Source organism: Piliocolobus tephrosceles, chromosome 4, assembly GCF_002776525.5.
Source record: "Piliocolobus tephrosceles isolate RC106 chromosome 4, ASM277652v3, whole genome shotgun sequence".
NCBI classification, from domain to species: domain Eukaryota; kingdom Metazoa; phylum Chordata; class Mammalia; order Primates; family Cercopithecidae; genus Piliocolobus; species Piliocolobus tephrosceles.
Genome location: NC_045437.1, coordinates 149,649,238 through 149,674,281, shown reverse-complemented (window position 1 = coordinate 149,674,281; position 25,044 = coordinate 149,649,238). Strand labels below are relative to the sequence as shown.

The following is a 25,044-nucleotide window of genomic DNA, read 5'->3' as shown; positions in this document are numbered from 1 at the left end:
TGAATATTCTTAGTTATTTTTCTGTTTCTTATATTTCCTTTATTTTACATTTTTAACTTTTCTTCTATGTCCTGATGTCTCTCACTTTATTTTTTAGTGATAGGGACTATCTTTCCTGCTCTTTGGATCCAATGTTGTGCTTCCTGTACCATTGAAAACAGTATGTTCCTAAAATCAAGACCAAATAGATTCATCATTTTAGACTCCATTAGTTGACTTTACCATATTTTCAAAATCTCAATCAATAATTCACTTTACCATATTTCCTAACCTGAAGCCCTCTAGCTTTCTGCTTCCATCTGGACTAAATGATCTCTAAGTCTGTACAAAACTGTCATCTTGTCTTCATACCTCTCCTGGTTGAGTCAGATCACTTGTCTCCCTTTTTATTCCCTCTCTTTGCTATAATATATCCTGAAATGTCTTCCTAAGGGAGGGTTCACAAAAAAACAACTTTCTGCATTGCTGCCAGTCTGAAAATGCATTTAGTTTTCCTTCATATTTAATTGATTATTTTGTCAGATACAGAATTATTGCTTGGAAATTTAAAATCATTAATATATTGATTATTGATTCATAATTTTTGATAAAAATTTTATACTAGTGTGAGTCTTGATTTTTTATACCCCCATCTCTCTCTCTCTCTCTCTTTCCATATCTCTGTAGAGAAAAGAATTTTTTGTGTCTCCTTCCCTCAGAATTTTCTCTCTTCTTTTTAGATGTCTTGAATTTCATAATAGTATTATAATTTTTTCATTCATTTTATTGAACACTCAATGTACTTACGTATTCTAACAATTTATACCTTTTTATCTCTGGGATTACTTCATTTCTATTATTATTGTTGTTATTATTACTATTATTATTATTTTTATTATTATTATTATTATTATTATTATTATTATTATTTTGAGACAGATCTCACTCTGCCACCCAGGCTGGAGTGCAGTGGTGAAATCTGCAATCTTGGCTCACTACAACCTCAGCCTCCTGGGTTCAAACGATTTTCCTGACTCAGCCTCCTGAGTAGGTAGAACTATAGGTGCACACCATCACATCCAGCTAATTTTTTTTTTTGATTTTTTTTTTTTTTTAATAGAGTTGGGGTTTCACCATATGGCTAGGCTGGTCTCGAACTCCTGACCTCAAGTGATCTACCTGCATCAGCCTCCCAAACTGTTGGGATTACAGGTTTGAGCCACTGTACCTGGCCCATTTCTACTATTATTTTTTTAATAGTTGTATCCCTAAGTTTAATCTTGTTATTTCCTTCTGAAACTTATGCTTGTCAGATATTGAATATTCTCAATTATTTCTCTGTTTCTTATATTCTCTTTTATTTTACATCTTTAGCTTTTCTTCTATGTTCTGAAGTCTCTCACTTTATTTTTGAGTATTTCTAATGAATTTTTAGTCTTAGTGGCATATTCAAGTTTCTACAAACTTTGTTATTAAACATTATTATATATGATGTACTATTATTACTACTACATACTTTCAGTGTACTTGGCTATTTTCCGAATACTTTATACATATCTCATTTAATCCTCAAAATAATGGTACAATTAGTGTCAACATTTTCAAGGTGAACAAACTGTAACACACAGAGGTAAAGCAATTTGCCCAAGGTCACTGTCCTAATGAGTTTGGGCTGCTGTAACAAATACTATAGATTGAGTGGCTTATAAATAACAGAAAGTAATTTTTTACAGTGTTAGAGGTTGGAAGTCTAAAATCAAGGTGCCAGCATAGTTGAGTTCTGGTGAGGGTCCTCTTCCAGGTTTCAGAGCGCTGACTTCTCCTTGTATCCTCACATGGCAGAAAAAAATGCAAGAGAGCTCTCTGGAATCACTTTTATAAATGCACTAATCTCATTCAGGGCTGCTTCTTCGTAACCTAATTACCACTCAAAGCCCTACTTCCTACCATCATGCTGGGGGTTAGGATTTCAACAATCACCTAGCTAATAAGAGGTGGAAGTAGAATTTGAATCCAGGCAACCTGACCCCAGAGAAATTGCTTCATGTTTATTAAAGAATTTTTTTTAAGCGAAAAGGTCTCGCTATGTTACCCAGGCTGGTTTTGAACTTCTCAGCTCAAGTGATCCTCTTGCATTGGCCTCTTGAGTAGCAGGCAGATGCTACCATGCCCAGCTCAGAAATTGCTGTTTGTTTGTTTTTACTTTTTTCTATTTTAAAATCTATCAAAATTCAAAAGAGTGCATACAACATGTATGTATAATAATAATAATAAACAATAATAACATGGTCACTCATCTACCCATTACCCAACTTAAGAATTAGAATGATGCCAAGATGTTATGCCTCCACCATTTAGTTTTATCTCTTTGCAATTTATATAAATGAATTTATATAGTATGGATCCTCTGTGAGCTTGCTCTTTTTAATCATTATGCTATTGAATTTATCCATGTTAATTCAGTTCATTCACTTAACTCTTCCATAGTATTCCATTATATAAATGGAGTACTATGAACTTTAAATTCTTTTTACTGAGGCCGGGCGCGGTGGCTCAAGCCTGTAATCCCAGCACTTTGGGAGGCCAAGATGGGCGGATCACGAGGTCAGGAGATCGAGACCATCCTGGCTAACACGGTGAAACCCCGTCTCTACTAAAAAATAAAAAACAACTAGTCGGGCGAGGTGGCGGGCGCCTGTAGTCCCAGCTACTCGGGAGGCTGAGGCAGGAGAATGGCGTAAACCCGGGAGGCGGAGCTTGTAGTGAGCCGAGATCCCCCACTGCACTCCAGCCTGGGCGACAGAGCGAGAGTCTGTCTCAAAAAAAAAAAAAAATTCTTTTTACTAATGATTTACTTTTTGGTTGTTCTAAGAGTTTTGTTACTATAAACAATGCTGCTATAAGCATTCTTGAATATATTGCCTCATTCATTCCAGCAAAGGTTCCTTTTGGGTACAGGCACATCCAGGAAGGGATTATCTGGGTCATACCAAGAATCAGGAAAATATTAAAGTGAATGAAAAAGACAACAAAGAGATGCTGACACCAAGATAACAGTTGTTAGAATTATCTGACAAATATTTATACACAGATCTCATCAAAATGTTTTAATGAGCAATTATGAACATATTTGAAACAAATGAAAAACAGTCTCAGCAAAGAAATCAAAGATATAAAGAAATCCCTGTGGAAATTTTAGAAATTAAAGATATAGTAATGGGGCTAGGTGTAGTGGTTCACGCCTGTAATCCCAGCACTTTGAGAGGCCAAGATGGGTGGATCACCTGAGGTCAGGAATTCGAGACCAGACTGGCCAACATGGTGAAACCGCGTCTCTACTAAAATCGCAAAATTAGCCAGGCGTGGTGGTGCATGCCTGTTACCCCAACTACTTGGGAGGCTGAGGCAGGAGAATCACTTGAACCCAGGAGGCGGGGAGGTTGCAGTGAGCCAAGATTGCCCCCCTGCACTCTAGCCTGGGTGACAGAGCAAGACTCTGTCTAAAAAAAAAAAAAAAAACAAAACAAAACAAAACAAAACAAAACAAAACAACAAACCCAGATATAATAACTGAAATAAAAACTCAAGATAATGGGCTCCACAGCAGAGTGGAAGGAACAAAAAATCAATGAACCAGAAAATGGAACAATAAAAATTACCCATTCTGAAGAGGAAAGAGAAAATAGACCATAAAAAATGAACAGAGGCTCAGGAACCTGTGGGGCCATACCAAAAGATCTAACCTTTGTGTCACTGGAGTCCCAAAAGAAGGCCAGACGGAGAGTGGAGCTAAAAAAAGTACTCAAAGGAATAATGGCTGGAAACTAAGCACATTGGCAAAAGGCATAAACCAGAGATTCAAGAAGCCGAACAAATCCCAAACAGGATACACCCAAAGGAATCCACACCAAGAGGCATCATAGTGAAATTTCTGCAAACTAAGGACAAAATATCTTTAAAGCAGTGAAGGAGAAATGACACCTTACCTACAGGGCAGTAACGATTTGAATGAGAGTAGATTCCTCATCAGAAACTATGGAGGCTAGAAGGAAGATGCACAATATTTTTTAAGTGCTGAAAGAAAACAACTGTCATCCCAAAATCCTATATCCAGTGAAACTACCCTTCAGGAAAAGAATTTGTTGCAGTATACCTACCTTAAAATATTTGCTAATGCAAGTTCTCCAAACAGAAAGGAAACAATTTAAAAAGCAATCTTGGAACATCAAGAAGGAAGAAACAACACAGGAAACAAAAATATGAGTAAATACAACAGACTTTTCTTTTTATCTTGAGATTCCAAAATTATGTTTGGTGGTTGAATCCAACGTTATAACACTTTCTAAATGTGGTCCTAACTGTATGTACAGGAAATATTTAAACATGTTATAAATGAACGAGGGCAAAAGGACACTAAGGGAGGTACATTTTCTATGCTTCATTTGAACTGGTAAAAATATCAGTTACTGATATCAATCAGTAAACTGATAAGTTGTGTATATATAGTGTAATACCTAGAGTAATCAGTAAAAAGCTATAAAAAGTGATACACTAAATAAAACCACACACACTACAACTAAATCAAAACAGAATTCTAAAAAATGTTCCAATAACCCACAGGAAGGTAGAAAAATGAAAATGGAGAAACAAACAAAAAAACAGAGAAAACAAACAGGAAACAAAAAATGGCAGAGGTAATCTCTACTAATCTATAATTATGTTAAATGTAAATCGTTTGAGCACATCAGTTAAAACAAAAACATTGGGAGAATGGGTGTGAAAAATTATGACCCAACTATATGTATCAAACTTAATTTCAAATATAATGATACATGCAGTTTGAAAGTAAAAAGACAAAAATGTATACAATTATTAATGAAAAAATAAAGCAGGAGCTGGGTGCAGTGGCTCACGCCTATAATCCCAGCACTTTGGGAGGCTGAGGCAGGAGGATCACCTAAGGTCAGGAGTTTGAGACCAGCCTGGTCAACATGGTGAAACTCCGTCTCTACTAAAAATACAAAATCAGCTGCTGTGGTGGCGGGCACCTGTAATCCCAGCTACTCCAGAGGCTGAGGGAGGAGAATTGCTCAAACCTGGGAGGTGAATGTTGCTGTGAGCTGAGATCACGCCATTGCATGCCAGTCTGGGAGACAAGAGCAAAACTCTGTCTCAAAAATAAATAAATAGATAAAAATAAGAATAACTAAATAAATAAATTAATAAATAAAGCAGGGGTAGCCATAAGGTCATATAAAGTAGACATGAGAGCAAAGAAAATCATCATATAAAGTAGACATGAGAGCAAAGAAAATTATCAGAGACTGCATGGAACATATCAGGGACATAGCAGGATATTGTATAATGATAAAAGAAGAAAACATAGCAATCCCAAATGTATATATACAAAACTGCAAGATGTATGAAGCAAAAACTGACAGAAGGAGAAATAGAGAAATCCACAATTACAATTGGAGACTTCAATGACCTTCATCAATTGATAGATCAACAGGGCAGAAAATCAGCAGCGATACAGAAGAACTCAATAATACCATCAACTAACAGCATCTGATTAACATTTATAAAACACTCCAACACCAGAATACACCAGAACACTCCAATACTAGAATAAACCAGAACACTCCAATACCAGAATATACCAGAATAAAAAATACCAGAATACACCAGAATAAACAATACCAGAATACACATTATTTTCAAATGCTCACAGAACCTATGTAAGATAACCACAACCTCAGCCGTAAAACCAACCTAACCAAATTAATAGTGAAATCATGCAGAGTGGGTTCTCTAAGCACAATGAAATTAAACTAAAAATGAATAACGGAAAGGTAAGAGGAAAACCTTCAAATACTCGGATATGTAGCAACGTACTTCTAAATAATCTATGAATCAAAAAGAAGATCTCAAGGGAAATTTAAAAATACATTGACCTGAATTGAAAATGAAAATACAACACATCAAATTTTGTGAGACATAGCTAACACAGTGCAGAGAGGAAAATTTTATAGCACTAAATATGTACATTAGAAAAGAGGAAAATTTTCAAATCGGTCACCCACCAGTTTATCAGTTTCAAGCTTCTACCTCAAGAATCTAGAAAAATATGAGGAAAATGAACCTGAAGGATTCAGAAAGAAGGAAATAACAAAGATAATAGAAGAAATCAAGAAAATTCAAAGCAAATAGAGAAAGCAATAAAGAAACAAAAAACTAGTTCTTCAAAAAACATTAAAAAAAAAAAAAGACAAACCTCTAGCAATACTGACAAAGTGTCTTACCCAATCATTTCAGATTTCAAGTGTGATTTAGTATCATATCCTTTATATTTTCAACTTCCTTGCAGCATATCTCCTGTAAATTGAGTTTCTTTAAGTGATTGCTTATATATCATCTCTAACTTTTCCCTGTATTACTGTGTTTTCTTTCCATATAACTAAAGAAGAGTTTTAAGAGAGTCAATTTGTGCTTGAAGGTCTTTTTCTTTCTCTTTTGATAAACTTGAATAATTTTTTAAAATTATAATGGGATTAACTGAAACATAAAGTGGAAATCAGCTTGATCAGCTATGCAGTACGGGTACAGGTTGGGCATTCCTAATCCAAAAATCCAAAAATAGGAACTGCTCCAAAACCGGAAACTTTTTGAGCCAATCTGATGCCACAAGTAGAAAATTCCACACATAAGTACATAATGCAAACTTTGTTTCATGCACAAAATTGTTTACAAATATTATACAAAATTACCTTCAGGCTATTTGTATAAGATGTATATGAAACTTAAATGAATTTCATGTTTAGACTTGGTTCTTATTCCCAAGATATCCCAGTATGTACATGCGAATATTCTAATATCTAAAAAATCTGAAATCTGAAACACTTCTGGTCTCAAGCATTTCGGACAAGGGCTGCTCAACCTGTCATTACAGGCTAACTAAATAAAATTAATTTTAACATACTTTACAACGTTCAATCAGTTAAAATACTATTTCAGCTTGCTGGTAACAGTCCAGCTAAATTAATCTATCACTTCACTTTAGCATACACGAGCATAAAGAATATGGGGCATGGTGCTTTTTCACATTGTCTACTTTTGCATCATGTGTCCAGATGAGACCAAGGTTTTTGCTCCGCAGTTAATAAAACTGAGCTTCAAAATATGATTAAGATGATTCCCAGTGAATGATGAAAATGTTCCGTATCTTGAAAAAAGTGTGAGTTACACACATGAATCCAGTTTTTAAAATGGCCCAGTTAAGATTGGTGCATTTCAATTTCTGTAAACATTGCCTTAAGAAAAGAACTATACAAAAGTAATCATTGAACAGGAAGCAGAGAATGGAGAGAAAGGTATAGACAAAACGAGACAACAGAATGTTGTGAAACTGATGGTGTACGGAGGCTTATTCTGTTTACTTTGTATATGTTGGAATTTTTCCATAATAAAAATTTTAAGTTAATGAGTCCTTGTGAGAACATGTTTATGAATGCAAAGTTAATCCAGTCTACTCTAGCCAATCAAATCAAAGCAAAAGAGGGCAAACCAGAGAAACATTCTCCTGAAACAATCTAATGTAATCCATTTTCTATAAAAAGGCAGTATCTTGATAGACCTGACTGATATCTTTTTGGGTATTTTGAGATATTATCCTCTTTCCATATAACTACCAATGTTATCAAAGACTTTTCAAGGATCTAAATGGAGTTTGACAAATACTGTACCGCTGATAAATTTGCTTTGAAGTAAAAAATAATTCAACAACCTATATTCGAGGATGCCTGGCGGTGCTTCAGAGAAAGAGAGTGAATAAAAGACTTCATGGATGCCGTTTAGCTGGAATCAGAACTCAGAATGCTCACTGAAAGAAGAAAGCATTTAAGATTGAGCAGGAAATAATGGCCTTGTTTCAGCGAAGAAGTGACACCCTTCCAAGATGTTTATTATTGTTGGTTTTACTTCATAAGTTCATTTTGTTACTCACATCCTCAAGGAACAGTGTATTCTCAGTAGCATCTATCAAGTGAACCCTGGAGGCTGGTCACATTCATAATCTTTCGTTTTTCTGGCTACATAGAGGTGATTTTGAACTATAAGATCATCTCAGCTATTTAGAGTTCAGATTTTATTTAGCCTCATTTATTTTACCTAGAGTTTATGTATTTGAAAATATCCTGATTTTTAATCTTCTATCACCTTGGCTCTTACCGGAAGTGAACTTTGTTTGAGCTCAATTGATTTCACCTCTCAATAAATATGAAATCAATCTGAAATGAATTGAATTGTTTGGCATATTTTGCCTCTTCTATGTGCACTAATCTATTTCACACATTTCAGCTTGTTTAGAGATATATGTTCCAATATATCTGATCAGAAACTAGTGAGATGGGAATGGATATAGCCATAATATTCCATCATTGAATTCCATGGCATTCACTCAAATGTAATTCACCTTTTTTACAGTACCTTAATTTGGCCTGTATTTATAGGACTTGGTGTTCTTTTTGCTGTGAGAAGATGGTGAAGGTAATTCTTGAATGTTTGTTTTCTGCACTACGTCATGTTTGTACAACAGGGTAATATATTTGGAACTCGATTAAATAACGTAAGAGGGGAATTTGATCAAAAAAGTTAAAATAAAATGCACAAGCCTCTTAAAACAATGCCTAATTCTATCCATGTAAAAATGGGGTAGAATCCTAAAATGCTTATGACAAATACTTGATTGCTTCTAGTCCCTCTTTTAAATACTTTAATTTACTTATATACGTGTATCATAAATACTTCTTTGTATCATAAATACTTCTTTGCCTCAGTTTCCCTCCTAATAGCCTAATTGTTCTTTTTACTGTGCAGGCGTAACTATATAACAAAGTAAGTTTTTTGTTCATGCCATTTATGAGTGTATAATTTAGATAATTTATTGTTTATTTTACCATTATTGTTGCTAACAAACTTCATTGTTTTGCATTGTTTGTTGGGACAATTAAATAGTGTACCTCTTGGACTCATGGATTAAATGGCTCATCAAAGATAAATTGCACTGCTGAAGAATCAAAGGAGAAAGATTGAAGTGTAGAATCTGCACTTCAATCTTTCTCCTTAATTAGCACCACCAGGGAATTTGATTCAAGTTCTAGAGGGGAGTGAACCCAGGAAGTGGCTTAAAAGCAAAAACGTACACACAAAGAAACCAAAGCTCGCAAGCAATTATTTATGCATGTGGTCCACGCACTCAGTCTGAGAAACACTGACTCGACTTAAAAGTCTTTATAATGCTCAGATTTCCGAAATGCTATTGACCTGAAACATTTCATGAAGTTATTAGTTTGAACGCGAGGTGGCGGTACAAGCTAAGAGAGTGAATGAAAGCTCTGCAGACTTGGTGGACTCTGTTTCACCCAGAAGCCAAGTGAAAATACAGACCACATTTACAGCTAAAGCTGAGATAGATGTGTCCGGGAAGGCAGTCGTCGCCAGACAAGTTGTAAGAACGAATTTAAAAATCTCTGCAAAGACATCTGAGAGGGTCGACGGTGGATGTGGTGATTGGGAGCTGAAAAGGATTTTTCTTCTGTAATCAGACAATAGACATGATGCAAACTAAAGTACAGAACAAGAAAAGGCAAGTGGCGTTCTTCATTTTATTGATGCTTTGGGGAGAGGTAGGTTCTGAATCGATTCAGTATTCCGTATTGGAGGAGACAGAAAGTGGCACGTTTGTGGCCAACTTGACAAAGGACCTGGGACTGAGGGTGGGGGAGCTGGCTGCACGGGGCGCTCGGGTTGTTTTCAAAGGGAACAGACAACATTTGCAGCTTGATCCACAGACCCATGATTTACTGCTAAATGAAAAACTGGACCGGGAGGAACTGTGTGGCTCCACTGAGCCGTGTTTGCTACCTTTCCAAGTGTTACTGGAAAATCCCTTGCAGTTTTTTCAGGCTTCCTTGCGAGTCAGAGATATAAATGACCACTCCCCGGAATTCCCTGCCAGAGAAATGCTCTTGAAAATATCAGAAATTACTATGCCAGGAAAGATATTTCCTTTGAAAATGGCACACGATTTAGACACTGGCAGCAACGGCCTTCAGAGCTACACAATCAGCTCCAACCCTCACTTCCACGTTCTCACCCGCAGTCGCAGCGAAGGCAGGAAGTTCCCGGAGCTGGTGCTGGACAAACCGTTGGACCGCGAGGAGCAGCCCCGACTCATGCTAACGCTCACCGCGCTGGATGGTGGGTCTCCGCCCCGGTCAGGGACCTCCGAGATTCACATCCAGGTTTTGGATATCAATGACAACATCCCCGAGTTTGCTCAGGAGCTCTATGAGGCTCAAATCCCTGAAAACAATCCCCTCGGCTCTCTGGTTATTACCGTCTCAGCCAGAGATTTAGATGCAGGATCGTTTGGGAAGGTATCTTACGCCCTGTTTCAAGTCGATGACATCAACCAACCGTTCGAAATAAACGCAATTACAGGAGAAATTCGGTTGAGAAAGGCTTTGGATTTTGAGGAAGTTCAGTCTTATGACGTGGATGTTGAGGCTACAGATGGTGGGGGCCTATCAGGAAAATGCTCTTTAGTCGTCAGGGTCCTGGACGTGAATGACAACGCCCCTGAACTCACCATGTCGTTCTTCATCAGCCCCATCCCAGAAAACTTGCCAGAGATCATCGTGGCAGTTTTCAGTGTTTCAGATGCAGACTCTGGGCATAACCAACAGGTTATTTGTTCAATAGAGAACAATCTCCCTTTTCTACTAAGACCTTCCGTGGAGAATTTCTACACCCTGTTAACAGAAGGGGCACTGGACAGAGAGAGCAGAGCCGAGTACAACATCACCATCACCGTCACTGATTTGGGGACACCCAGGATGAAAACCCAGCAGAGCATAACCGTGCAGGTCTCCGACGTCAATGACAACGCCCCCACCTTCACCCAAACCTCCTACACCCTGTTCGTCCGCGAGAACAACAGCCCCGCCCTGCACATCGGCAGCGTCAGCGCCACAGACAGAGACTCAGGCACCAACGCCCAGGTCACCTACTCGCTACTGCCGCCCCAGGACCCGCACCTGCCCCTCGCCTCTTTGGTCTCCATCAACGCGGACAACGGCCACCTGTTCGCCCTCAGGTCGCTGGACTACGAGGCCCTGCAGGCGTTCGAGTTCCGCGTGGGCGCCACAGACCGCGGGTCCCCGGCGCTGAGCGGCGAGACGCTGGTGCGCGTGCTGGTGCTGGACGCCAACGACAACTCGCCCTTCGTACTGTACCCGCTACAGAACGGCTCCGCGCCCTGCACCGAGCTGGTGCCCCGGGCGGCCGATCCCGGCTACCTGGTGACCAAGGTGGTGGCAGTGGACGGCGACTCGGGCCAGAACGCCTGGCTGTCGTACCAGCTGCTCAAGGCCACGGAGCCCGGGCTGTTCGGCGTGTGGGCGCACAATGGCGAGGTGCGCACCGCCAGGCTGCTGAGTGAGCGCGACGCGGCCAAGCACAGGCTGGTGGTGCTGGTCAAGGATAATGGCGAGCCTCCGCGCTCGGCCACCGCCACGCTGCACGTGCTCCTGGTGGACGGCTTCTCCCAGCCCTACCTACCTCTCCCGGAGGCGGCCCCGGCCCAGGCCCAGGCCGACTCTCTCACCGTCTACCTGGTGGTGGCGTTGGCCTCGGTGTCGTCGCTGTTCCTCTTGTCGGTGCTCCTGTTCGTGGCGGTGCGGCTGTGCAGGAGGAGCAGGGCCGCCTCGGTGGGTCGCTGCTCTGTGCCCGAGGGCCCCTTTCCAGGGCATCTGGTGGACGTGAGCGGCAGCAGGACCCTGTCCCAGAGCTACCAGTACGAGGTGTGTCTGATGGGAGGCTCAGGAACAAATGAGTTCAAGTTCCTGAAGCCGACTATCCCCAACTTCCCTCCTCAGGGCACTGAGAGAGAAATGGAAGAAACCCCCACCTTTCCGAATAGCTTCCCATTTAGTTAAATGTGGGATCATTTTACTAAATCTTACTTATGTTTGCAGATATCTTTTAACTTAAAGTTACATGTTCTGTTTCTTTTTTATTTTACCTCTATTCTTTAGGTTGAAATTTTATATAAAGTAAGATGCTGGGTGTCTTAGTATTTTCTGTTCACGCTTAGGAGTTTATTACTTCACTTGAGGGTACTTGACAATATGAACACAAAGTAAATTTTTATTTGCATACTTTTAAACTTTTGAAATTAAATTATCTATTCTTCCCCTACCCCAAAAAAAGTATTGTAAATCCTTAAGTAAGATTGTATTTCTAGCTATTGGTAAGAGTTGTTTCACTACTGCTATGTAGGACTGTTTTTCAAATGTGAGTATTTAATATTATTTAATCCTCCAATGTCTCATTTTGCAGTAACTCCTACGTGTGTAACACTAAAAATAAGAACTAATGATGACTAAACACTAAATAGCCATTCATACTTATGCATATTTTAGTATCCCATAATAGTCAATCCAAAATTTTTGTGACTATAGACTTTACTGAAATGTCAACACATTAGTTTGTGAGCCTCATGTAAGAACATGATGGTCTTTAAAAAAAAGAAAGTCGACCAATTATAAATGCTTAATAAATATTTGCTGAACATTACTAACATTCTAGTACTGATTTTTAAAAATACTATTGTATCTACAGCAAAATGCTAATATCCTCTGTACAATAAAATATCCTTGCCAATGAGTGAAAGTATGAAATATCACTTCTTAGTCAAATCACTATTGCTTTCCTTCAAAACAGAAAACACTCTTGACTCTTCTACTCACCCTACATACCACTACAGAAAATAAAATACTTAACAGCACAGTTTACCTTTTTGTCTTTGTTTAACAATTTGAAAGTTGAAAGGCTTTCAAATTATATTTGCCAAACTCCTCCTCTCACTTTCTCAAGATATTTGGTATCTACCAAAATCTAAGTAACATATTAGTGGCAGGTTATTTGGTAACATCAGATTTTCCCTTCTAGTGTTGTGTAAGCATCATTTGCCTGTATTAACCATAAAACCAGTTACTTTCACAGTTTAGCCCATATTTAGTCTTATTTGTGTCAGTTGTATTTGTGATATTTCATTTAAAAATCCCTCTTTCAACTTTCCATCAAAGGTAAGCAATGTATATTAAAATGACCATTCAGTGACTATTTTATTTCATTTTGAGACGGAGTTTTGCTCTTGTTGCCCAGGTTGGAACGCAGTGGCACGATCTTGGCTCATTGCAACCTCAGCCTCCTAGGTTCAAGTGATTCTCCTGCCCCAGCCTCCTTAGTAGCTAGGATTACAGGTGCATGCCACCCCACCCAGCTAATTTTTATATTTTTAGTAGAGATGGGGTTTCACCATCTTGACCAGGCTGGTGTCAAACTCCTGACCTCATGATCCACCTGCCTCAGCCTCCCAAAATGCTGAGATTACAGGCATGAGCCACCACACCTGGCCAACTATTTTATTTTTATCCTTAATTGAAGTGGAACTGGGCTGAACTAAGTTACATTTGACTGTGTTTTGTGTCCAGATAAGTGAACTGACTGTCATGGATGATTACCAACTGATTGAGTGTGGAGAACATTTACTGTTTTGTGTTCTCAGATATATACCCTCTTCTCCTTAGAACAGCATTCTTCCTTGGTGAGATTCCTTCTTCCATTATCCTCACTCCAGTCACTTGGCTTTTAGTTGAAGCAGTAGTGTTTTTCAATATCCCCATCCCTTAATCCTAGAGAATGTACACTGGGGTGGTATCCTGTCCAATGCAGACAGGTCAATACCCTTCCCCAGAAAGTGTATTTTTGACTTTGTCAACTTTGTTGTCTTCTTTACATTTGTAGAAAAGACATTGCCTAGATTCTAGCTTATATTGATTTTTTAATTTTTTTTTGAGACGAGTCTTGCTCTGTTACCCAGGCTGAAGTGCAGTGGCATGATCTCAGCTCACTGCAACCTCCACCTGCCAGGTTCAAGTGATTCTTCTGACTCAGCCGCCCGAGTAGCTGGGACTACAGGTTTGTGCCACCACACCTGACTAATTCTCATATTTTTAGTAGAAACGAGGTTTCACCATATTGGCCAAGCTGGTGTCGAACTCCTGGCCCCCAGTGATCCATCCACCTCAGCCTCCCAAAGTGTTGGGGTTACAGGTGTGAACCAACACACCCGGCCTATATTGATTTTTAACAAGACAAACCACCTTTTTCTCTAAATTTCACTGGGCATTGCACATAATAAATTTATAAAGGAAAAAAATCCTAAATGGTGGCCAGGTATGGTAGCTCATGCCTGTAATCCCAGCACTTTGGGAGGCCGAGGCAGGCGAATCACTTGAGGCCAGGAGTTCGAGACCAGCCTGGCCAATATGGTGAAATGTCTTGTCTACTAAAACTACAAAAATTAGCCTAGTGTGCTATCACGCACCTGTAGTCCCAGCTTCTCAGAAGGATGAGTCAGGAGAATCGCTTGAACCTAGGAGATAGAGGTTGCAGTGGGCCAAGATTGAGGCCACTGCACTTCAGCCTGGGCAACAAAGTGAGACCATGTCTCAAAAAAAAAAAAAAAAAAAAAAAAGAAAGAAAGAAAGAAAGAAGAAAAAAAAAACCCCAATGGTTATGTAGACCAGAGACTAACAAGAAACAATATTTTTATTTTCTTTCAGGAGTTACAGGCACATTACAATTTCAGAGTGAAACTAGATTTTGAAAGTTCATGATTTCTTCCAGTAAAATAGAACAAATTAGCATTTTTGTAATAGAATGTAAATTCTCCAAGAGCAAGGATTTTTATGTTTCATTTACTGTATTATCCCAAGAAGCTACATGAATGTCCCTACAGGTAAATACTTGTTAATAAATGAATTTGCCTGGAGCAGAGTTTTGTGTGCTGAACTTGCACCTTTATAAGGAAGATGAATATAGATATAGACATTACTTTTGCTGTAACAACCATTCTTAGCTACCTGAACAAGGCCACATAGTAGGCGGGGGAAAAGGGAGTATATAACAGGCTATGACCTAAAAGGCCTGCTTTATGTTTTAGCTATCACAGTATACAGTGTGCTTTGAAATGAAAATTATCTGAAGTTGTAAAGCAGAACGCTTGGTGGCGCTGCAGGCTAAGAGTGAAAAACTGCAGCATCAGTGTCTCCTTAAAAGCTGTGCGGGTTTTCTGGCAACTCGAAAAGGAAACACTTTTTCACCACTGGGGATAGAAGGTTTCAGAGAGGCAGCCATCCCATGTCGGTCCATGTTAAAAAGAACTAACTCAAGATATTTAAATCAAGATAGCTGAGTTGGCTGTAAAGCAATTGTTTTGTGATTAATACTGCATATTTGGACCCTGAGGAATGATGGAGACGCCGCTCCCCAAAGCACCAGAGAAAAGGCAAGTGACCGCCATTATTTTCTTATTACTACTGTGGGAGGCGGGCAGCGTTACCATTAAGTATTCAGTTCTAGAAGAGAGAGACAGCGGCTCTTTTGTGGCCAACTTAGCAAAAGATCTGGGGCTGGGTGTAGGGGAACTGGCCGCAAGGGGCGCCCGGATTCTTTCCAAAGGGAACAAACAGTATTTGCAGCTCGAACAGAAGAGTGGGAATTTGCTCCTAAAAGAAAAATTGGACAGGGAGGAGTTGTGCAGTGACATAGATCCATGTATACTGCATTTCCAGATGTTACTGAAAAATCCGGTGCAGTTTATTCAAGGTGAACTACAGCTCCAAGATGTAAATGACCATGCCCCAGAATTCTTGGAAAATGAAATCCTCCTGAAAATCTCTGAAGGCAGCCATCCAGGGACTTCATTTCCTCTGAAAATAGCTCAAGATTTGGACGTAGGTAGCAACACAGTTCAGAACTACACAATTAGCACCAACTCCTATTTCCACCTTTTCACTCGCAATCACAGCGACGGCAAGAAATACCCAGAGCTCGTGCTGGATCAAGCGCTGGACCGCGAGGAGCAGCCGCAGCTCAGGTTAACCCTCACAGCGCTGGATGGTGGGTCACCGCCCAGAATTGGGACTTCCCATGTTCTCATAGTGATTGTAGATATCAATGACAACGTCCCTGAATTTACTCAGCGGCTCTACGAGGTGCAGGTCCCAGAAAATACCCCTGTAGGTTCCCTCATCATCACTGTCTCTGCCAGGGATTTAGATGCTGGGACCCATGGGGAGCTCTCCTACTCATTTTTTCAATACTCAAATCAAATCATTCAGGCCTTTGAAATAAACTCAATCACGGGAGAAATTAGACTAAAAAAGGCGTTGGATTTTGAGGAAATTCAATCTTATCATATGGAAGTTGAGGCCTCAGACGGTGGGGGTCTTTCAGGAAAATGCACCGTAGCCATAGAAGTGATGGATGTAAACGACAACGCACCGGAACTTACCGTGTCCGTACTCATCAGTGATATCCCAGAAAACTCCCCAGAAACAGTGGTCGCTGTTTTCGGAATTTCGGATCCGGACTCTGGGAACAATGGAAAAATGATGTGTTCCATCCAAGACCACCTCCCTTTCCTTATAAAGCCTACCTTAGAAAATTTCTACACCGTGTTAACAGAAGGAGCGCTAGACAGAGAGAGGTGGGCCGAGTACAACATCACCATTACTGTCACAGACTTGGGGACACCCAGGCTGAAAACCGAGTACAACATAACCGTGCGGGTCTCCGACGTCAATGACAACGCCCCCACCTTCACCCAAACCTCCTACACCCTGTTCGTCCGCGAGAACAACAGCCCCGCCCTGCACATCGGCAGCGTCAGCGCCACAGACAGAGACTCAGGCACCAATGCCCAGGTCACCTACTCGTTGCTGCCACCCCAGGACCGGCACCTGCCCCTCGTCTCCCTGGTCTCCATCAACGCGGACAACGGCCAACTGTTTGCCCTCCGATCGCTGGACTACGAGGCCCTGCAGGCGTTCGAGTTCCGCGTGGGCGCCACAGACCGCGGCTTCCCGGCGCTGAGCAGCGAGGCGCTGGTGCGCGTGCTGGTGCTGGACACCAACGACAACTCGCCTTTCGTGCTGTACCCGCTGCAGAATGGCTCCGCGCCCTGCACCGAGTTGGTGCCCCGGGCGGCCGAGCCGGGCTATCTGGTGACCAAGGTGGTGGCAGTGGACGGCGACTCGGGCCAGAACGCCTGGCTGTCGTACCAGCTGCTCAAGGCCACGGAGCCCGGGCTGTTTGGCGTGTGGGCGCACAATGGCGAGGTGCGCACCGCCAGGCTGCTGAGCGAGCGCGACGCGGCCAAACACAGGCTGGTGGTGCTGGTCAAGGACAACGGCGAGCCTCCGCGCTCGGCCACTGCCACGCTGCACGTGCTCCTGGTGGACGGCTTCTCCCAGCCCTACCTGCCGCTCCCGGAGGCGGCCCCGGCCCAGGCCCACGCCGACTCGCTCACCGTCTACCTGGTGGTCGCGTTGGCTTCGGTGTCGTCGCTCTTCCTCTTGTCGGTGCTCCTGTTCGTGGCGGTGCGGCTGTGCAGGAGGAGCAAGGCGGCCTCGGTGGGTCGCTACTTGGTGCCCGAGGGCCCCTTTCCAGGACATCTGGTGGACGTGAGCGGCACCGGGACCCTGTCCCAGAATTATCAGTATGAAGTTTACCTGGCAGAAAGTTCTGAGAGCCAGTTCAAGTTTCTTAAACCGATACTTCCCAACTTCTTGGGTGAAGGGACTGGCAGGGACAGCGAGGCAAACTCCAACTCCAGGAATGATTTTGGGTTCAATTAGGAATCTGACAACAGGTCGTGATAAATCATAGAATTCACTATTCATCTGTAAGTTCCCAATTCTCTCATTCACACAGAGTCACATATTCACACATTAGTAATGGCTGTTATATTTATAGCTATTTCAACCTGCTGGACTATTTTCCATTCCCTCTAATTTTTGTTGTGGTGGTTGTCAGCTACGTTAGTTATAGCATGTGTACATAATAGCAGATAAATGGTGTTTCCTAGGGTTGTTGTTTTTGTTTGGTCAGATTTTGGAACTCACAGGTGTTTTCAGGTTCCCAATATTTGAACTTGTTCATTGATATGTTATGATTAAGAGAATAGTGTTTCTAACTTTCTGATTATCATCAGCATGACTCTAAGTCTATTGTAAATCACAGCTTTTAGTTTAAAAAATACTTCTCATTTATGCAAAAATTTTAGTAATCTTGTAAATTGTTGCATTTCTGTTGTGTTGTTTCAAAAACACTACTCTTCCCTCAAATGAACCAATATTTTACCTAGGTGATGTTTTCTCTCTTGAATTTTTTCTTTCAAAATTGATATTTATAGACCATCGGGTGTTATTCTAAAGGATTCAACTCCTATTACATGAAAGAATAATAGAAAAAAGGTTGGTTGACTTGTGATTGCTTTTTTTAAAAATAATAAATGGCTTTGGTATGTAAATAATGACTCTCCTTCTTTTAAAATAATATATAGCAGCCAGAGTGCAGTGGCTCACACCTGTAATCCTAGCACTTTGGGAGGCCGAGGTGGGTGGATCACCTGAGGTCAGGAGTTCGAGACCAGCCTGGCCAACATGGTGAAACCCATTTCCACTAAAAATACAAAAATTAGCTGAGCATGGTGGTGAGCGCCTGTAATCCTAGTTACTTGGGAGGCTGAGGCAGGAGAATTCCTTGTGCCTGGGAGGTGAAGGTTGCAGTGAGCTGAGATCATGCCACTGCAGTCCAGCTTGGGTGACAGAGAGAGATTCCATCTCAAAAACAAACAAACAAACATGATTCAAACATAGAGTAAGTACAAAAGAAAGCAAATTAACATCATTATTCCACCAGCAGAACTAATTTCATTAAGTCAACATCATTCTAAAATATTTCAATGGATGCATATAAGAATAAAGTAATAGATGAAAATAATTTTATAAAATGGATCTATAATAAACTGATAGCTTCTGATTAAAATGATCAGATTGAATACAATAAAACGAAGTGTGAAACTATAGAACTTGCTTAAGCTTTGATAAGTAGTCCCTGTAAAGGTTAAAAAGCAAGATTAGATGCATATTAAGACATTAGCATTACTTAACCACCTGCTTAAAAATGAGCAAATAAACATTTTATACCCTTTCTCTTCTTTCTTAACCTTACTTATCCTTTTAGAATTAAATATATATTACCTTATCAATACTTACAACATTTACAATGTATTTTGAAAGAATACTTGCCATAATTGTTTAGGCATTTCATATTATTTTTTTTAGACGGAGTTTCACTCTTATTGCCCAGGCTGGAGTATAGTGGCACGATCTTGGCTCATTGCAGCCTCCACCTCCTGAGTTCAAGCGATTCTCCTGCCTCAGCCTCCCAAGTACCTGGGATGACAGGCATGTGTCACCGTGCCTGGCTGATTTTGTATTTTTGGTAGAGATGGGGTTTCACCATGTTGGTCAGGCTGGTCTCGAACTCCTGACCTCAGGTGATCCACCTGCCTCGGCCTCCCAAAGTGCTGGAATTACAGGTGTGAGCCACCACACCTGGCCAGCATTTCAAATTTTTTAAATTTTAATTTAAAAGTCATATAATGCTACTTTTTTCCCCAATTTTATTCAAGTCTGACTGCCCAGGGTAACCACTTTTGATGCTCTTATGTGTTTTCCTATATTTACTTCCCTATTTTTAAAATCACATATGCTTATAAAGTGCTTTTTCTCAAATCCCAGTTTTAGATATCCAGTTTTTAAGGGGTACACACACAGACACACACACAACTTGCACATTTCCTCTACCTTGCAATATCAAAATTCTGTTTAGATAATGTTTATATAATTTTCACCATAAAAATGTTACTTACACCTAAGCCTTAAGAGTAAAAGCAAAAAGCCTATTTTTTACCTTTAAGGTCATAATTGCCTTCTTTTCCAACTACTTTTCTATGTACATTTTAAAAAATTATCCACAAATTTTGTAATGTCTGAAGCTTAAGTTAAACTCATAAAGAAATCTATTGGTTCTATTCTTTTCTCCTGGAGCCATCCTGGAGCTATTCAGAGTCTTGTTCCATTGTACATTGTTTGCTCTCTAGGCCTACTGCACAGCTGGCAGTTTGCTTTTCCCACTAACTTGGGAATTTATCTTCCTCTTCCATTTGATTTCCTCTTCTGGATGTTACATCTTCCTCTTGTTTGGTTTTCTCCCTTAACTGTCAGAAGAATATTTGGTAATAAATCTTTTGATCGCTTGAATATAAAAAATTCCAGATGTCAGAAACTCAAATGTCTATTTGAAGATTTTCTTGGGTGTGGAATTATAGGTTAGGAATTATTTGCTGCTAGTATTTTAAAGAATTCCTCTGTTGTCTTCTAATCACCAAAGTTGAGATGATCATCAACATTCTGATTACCCACTCTTTTCTGAGAAACTTTATTTTCCTTCTAGATCCCTGATTCTCAACCAATGGCAATTTTGCCATCTTTGGTAAATGTCTGGCAATTATCAAACATTTGGCAATGTCTGCAAACATTTTTGACGGTCACAGCTGCCAACAGTGCTGAGGCTGAGAAACCCTACTCCAGATACATTAAGGTTCTTGTACGTATCTCCAGTGTTCTAGAATGTCATCATTGTGTCATAGTGTAAGAATTTTGGTCTTTTATTGCACTAGTTACTCAGTGAGACTTGCCTATCTTGAGACATGTTCTTCAGACTAGAACAGGCTTGTTAGGGTTTTTTTTTAATTAAAAAATTATTTCCTCTACTAAATGGTTTTTGGTTTTTTATTCTGCAATTTCTGTTAGTTGTATAGTAACCTGGTTTGATATTTAATTTTTCTTATCCTTGTTCTATCTTCTATCTTTATTTTCCTGGATTCCAGTAAATTTCCTCCATGGCTGAATTTTGAGCTTTTGCTATCATCGTTTTACTTTCAAAAAGCTTTTTCTTGGTCTCTGCGTATTTATTTCTATAGTAACCTTGCAGTTTTAAAATTCTTTGGTGAGATATAATTCACATACCATAATATTCACTTTTTTAAAAATTGAGTTTGGTGGTTTTTAGTATATTCCAAGGGCTGTACAGTTATTACCACTATCTAATTCCAGAACATTTTTCACATTTTCATCAGCACAAAAAAGAAACCTGTTATGCATAAGCAGTCACTCCCCATTCCCTCCTCCTTCCAGCCCCTGGAAACCACTAATGAACTTTATGTTTCTTTGGATTTGCCTATTCTAGACATTCATGTGAATTGAATCATAGACTATGTCTGGCTTCTTTCACTTAACATAATGTTTTCAAGGTTCATTCATGTTATAGCATGCATCAACACTTCGTTCTTTTCTATGGCTAAAAAATATCCCATTGTATGAATGTACCACATTTTGTTTGTTCATCAGTTGGTGGGCATTTGGGTTTATTTTCACGATTTGGCTATTACGAATAATGCTGCTAGGAACATTCATGTATGGGCTTTTGTGTGAACATGTTTTCATTTCTCTTGGGTGTATACCTAGGATTGGAATTACTGGGTCACATACTGACTCTATACAAAACTTTTGGAGGAATTATCAAACTGCTTTCCAAAGTGGCTATACCATTTTGCTTTCCTCTTAACAGTGTATGAGGGTTCCAATTTCTCTACATCCTCACCAACACTTATTTTTTGTTATTATAGCCATCTTAGAAGGTGTGGAGTAGTATCCGATTGTGGTTTGAATTGCATTTCCTAAATGACTAATGATGTTATATATCTCTTCATATGTTTATTGTTCATTTGAATATCTTCTTTAAAGAAATGTATACTCAAATTCTTTGCCAGTTATCTAACCTAATTTTTAAAATATTTTCATTGTGGAATGTTAGTAGTTCTTTATATATTCTGGATACTAGACTCTTATCAGATACATGATTTACAAATTCTTTCTGCCATTCTCTGAGTTGTGTTTTCACTTTATTGGTAGTGTCCTTTGAAGTAAAAAAGATTTTTTAAAATTTTGATTAGCCCAATTATGTATTGTTTTCTTTTTTTTGAGACAGAGTCTTGCTCTGTAGCCCAGACTGGAGTGCAGTGGTGCAATCTCAGCTCACTGCAACCTCCGCCTCTTGGGTTTAAGTGATTCTCCTGCCTCAGCCTCCTGAGTAGCTGGGATTACAGGCGCCTGCCACCACGCCCGGGTGGTTTTTTTGTATTTTTATTAGAGATGGGGTTTCACCATGTTGGCCAGGCTGGTCTCAAACTCCTGACCTCAGGTGATCCACCCATCTCAGCCTTCCAAAGTGCTGGGATTACAGGCGTGAGCCACCGTGCCAAGGCTATTTTTTCCTTTTACAAAATAAGGCACTTAAAAGCTGATAAACATTGTATGTTTGGGTGAGACTGAGTGGTGGACCTCACCTTAGGGTAACGAAACAGGAAACATTTTATTTGGAGAAAAAATGTCAATCTCTGTAAGTCTTCTCTCTTGGGCTCACATTGTTCTTCAGAGAGGAATTCAGTAAGGATGGGTAGGATGGAAGTTACTATCAACTTGACACCTAGCACTTTGTAAGCTCCTTGGTTTGAGAGAAAGTGTCTTAATTTTTTTTAACCCACTTTCTCACTAAGATCTCAGTCCTGCCTAAGTTGTGCTGTTGTCCTTTAGTCCAGAGCCCTTCCTATTAAACCACTATGGATATTACACCTCCGATTTTCTGCCATGATGAGAAAAGGGAAAGTGCCTTGCTTCACTGACTAGGAAAGGAATTCTCAGATCTAAATACTCCTTATATATATTTTCAGCCAGTGTTGTTTTTAGCCTCTCCCTGGGTCCTCATTCTGGATTATTACTTTGGCTAGATTTGATTTTCATACTAACTTTCCTTCTTTTCATTTGAGAGCAAAAATAAAACTGTCAGTTACCAATTGTCTGTGTGCTTCGCATCTTCCAAAATTTTTGTGACTTCTCTCCCCTACGGTTTACTCTCTTCCCATTATTTTTGTCTTTATAATTTTGTTTATTTTAAACCCTTGCCCTCTATCATTTACATAAAGTTCCAGGAAAAAATTGAGAAAAACTAGTGTGCTCAAACTGGAGTAAAATGCAGTCCTTACTGTCAGTCATATTGTGCTAATTTTCCTGTACCTGAATCATTTATATTGTTTTATCACTTGATTTGCTTGATTTCATCAGATGTCAGTCTTTAGATAAGAGTTCATAGGTGCTGTATTTTTTCACATGCTTGAGAAATACAATTTAGCAGGGTATAAAATTTTTAGTGGATTTTCTTTTCCTCAAAGATTTGTTGACATTAAATATAACATTAATTCTTCTATCATAGTTTCTACAGTCATCTATAAGTCACTTGATTTTTATCCTTAAGTAGTATTTTTTTCAGTAAGAATTCATCAGTACTAGCACAAGGTTTAATGAATTCTTTCCTGTTTGCTGCATTGTTGTCTTTGTACTTGAGCAACAGCTTGGCTATGTATAAAATAGTTGAGCCATAATTTATTTCCCTCAGAATCTGTTTTGGTATGAAATGTTGCTCAGGGAAATTCTGAAGCCTGTTTGCTTCACCTGTAGGTAACTTGTTTTCTATCCTTGAAATTCATTATCTTTATCAGATTGTGTCTTGATTATGGTAATTACACATTACTTTTCCCTGGAACTCCGCGTGTCTTTTCAATCTGCTCATGCAGATATTTTCAAGTATATCATTTATTTATATATGGTAAGTATATTTTGTTTTAAAATCTGCCTTATAGTTCTAATATCTGAAGTTTGTGTGGGCCTATGCCTACTCTATTTTGTTTCTGCTCCTTCTCGTTCATGATGTCTTTGTTTCTTTGTAGGACGTACATGGTTGATTGCCCTTGAAAATTTATTCGTGGGGTATCTACAAGGCCTAGGTTGCACATGTTCCGTCTTTCAAAATAGATTTTCATTTGTTTCAACCAGGATATTGGAAACACTATCAATAGTGGACCATCACAAATTAATTAAATAGCTTGAGGCTCCTTGCATCTCAATCTATGTATATTCAAAATACAAATACACAAGAGGGCCAGGTGCAGTGGTGGGCACCTGTAGTCCCAGCTACTCAGGAGGCTGAGGTGGGAAGATCACTTGAGCTCAGGAGTTCTGTACCCACCTAGGCAGTATAGTAAGACCCCATCTCAATACACACACACACCCCAATATGTAGATACAACTTCCCAGGCATGTGTTTTTTTTGTGTGTGTTTTTTTTCTTCTGCTCTGCTTAACATCAGGGAGATTTCTATGTAATTCCCTGGAGTTGGAGGCTGAGGGCAGGTTTAGATTGCTGGTGTTTACACTGTATTTACATTATCGATGTATCCCTGAGGAGTCTCTTAATGTGAAGAGGATACTTCTACAATACGCTGCAACTGTGGTTACACCTGAGCCTTGATTTATATTTCTTTAATCCCACATAGCTTCAGATCAAAGCCTGAGTACAAATATTTTTAAATTCCCTGAGAGCATGAGAAGTGTTGTTCTGATACTCTGTTTACCCCTCTATGACAGGCTTCCATAAGAAATTGGGCTTTTTCTGCCATTTTCTACTATGTTTTTGGCTCTTCATTAGTTTTGAAGTTTTTTCTTAAGTTTTGTCCATTATATTTTGTTTTCCTTAGGAGGGTCATATGAATTATCAATACTATCATTTTCAGAAATGACAAGGTCTGTCTAATGTTTATTCAACCTGAAGATTCAGTTTTTCCACCATTTCAATTATGTATTAATTAGGCTATTTTTCCTTTGCATACATTGAATCCAATATTTCATCAACTGAGTACTCTGCTCAGACAAATCCATAATCTCCCCCTCTCCACTAGACAGTACTCTCTTCTCAGAGAGGGCTCTTTATCTTATGGGCTTAGAAAAATATACACAGCCATTCATTGCTTAATAGCAGAAATACATTCTGAAAACTGTGTCATCAGGCAATTTCATTATTGTTCCAACATCATAGAGTGTACTTACACAAATCTAGATAATGTAGCCTACTATACACACCTAGGATACCCAGTATAGCCTATTGTTCCTAGGCTGCAAACCTGTACATCATG

The 25,044-nt window shown here is 39.6% G+C and overlaps 2 protein-coding genes across 3 annotated transcripts; both read left to right on the top strand.

Annotated features, from left to right (window-relative positions):
• The first annotated feature begins 9,189 nt into the window (after window positions 1-9,189).
• Window positions 9,190-12,816, top strand: PCDHB6 (protocadherin beta 6). Of its 2 annotated transcripts, XM_023193025.3 has the most exons (2): window positions 9,392-9,622; window positions 9,828-12,816. In XM_023193025.3, the coding sequence occupies exon 2, from the start codon at window positions 9,999-10,001 to the stop codon at window positions 11,973-11,975; it is 1,977 nt and encodes a 658-aa protein (XP_023048793.1). In that variant the 5' UTR covers window positions 9,392-9,622; window positions 9,828-9,998; the 3' UTR covers window positions 11,976-12,816. The 2 variants fall into 2 exon arrangements, with proteins under 2 accessions (XP_023048792.1, XP_023048793.1); XM_023193024.2 differs by having other exon boundaries at window positions 9,190-12,816.
• Window positions 12,817-15,207: 2,391 nt separating this feature from the next.
• Window positions 15,208-18,421, top strand: LOC111526952 (protocadherin beta-17). Its single transcript, XM_023193023.2, has one exon. The coding sequence runs from the start codon at window positions 15,357-15,359 to the stop codon at window positions 17,745-17,747; it is 2,391 nt and encodes a 796-aa protein (XP_023048791.2). The 5' UTR covers window positions 15,208-15,356; the 3' UTR covers window positions 17,748-18,421.
• The last annotated feature ends 6,623 nt before the right edge of the window (window positions 18,422-25,044 follow it).

Excerpts from the sequence above, each read along its gene's own strand:
- PCDHB6 (XM_023193024.2), top strand. The coding sequence starts at position 9,591 with ATGATGCAAACTAAAGTACAGAACAAGAAAAGGCAAGTGGCGTTCTTC.
- LOC111526952 (XM_023193023.2), top strand. The coding sequence starts at position 15,357 with ATGATGGAGACGCCGCTCCCCAAAGCACCAGAGAAAAGGCAAGTGACC.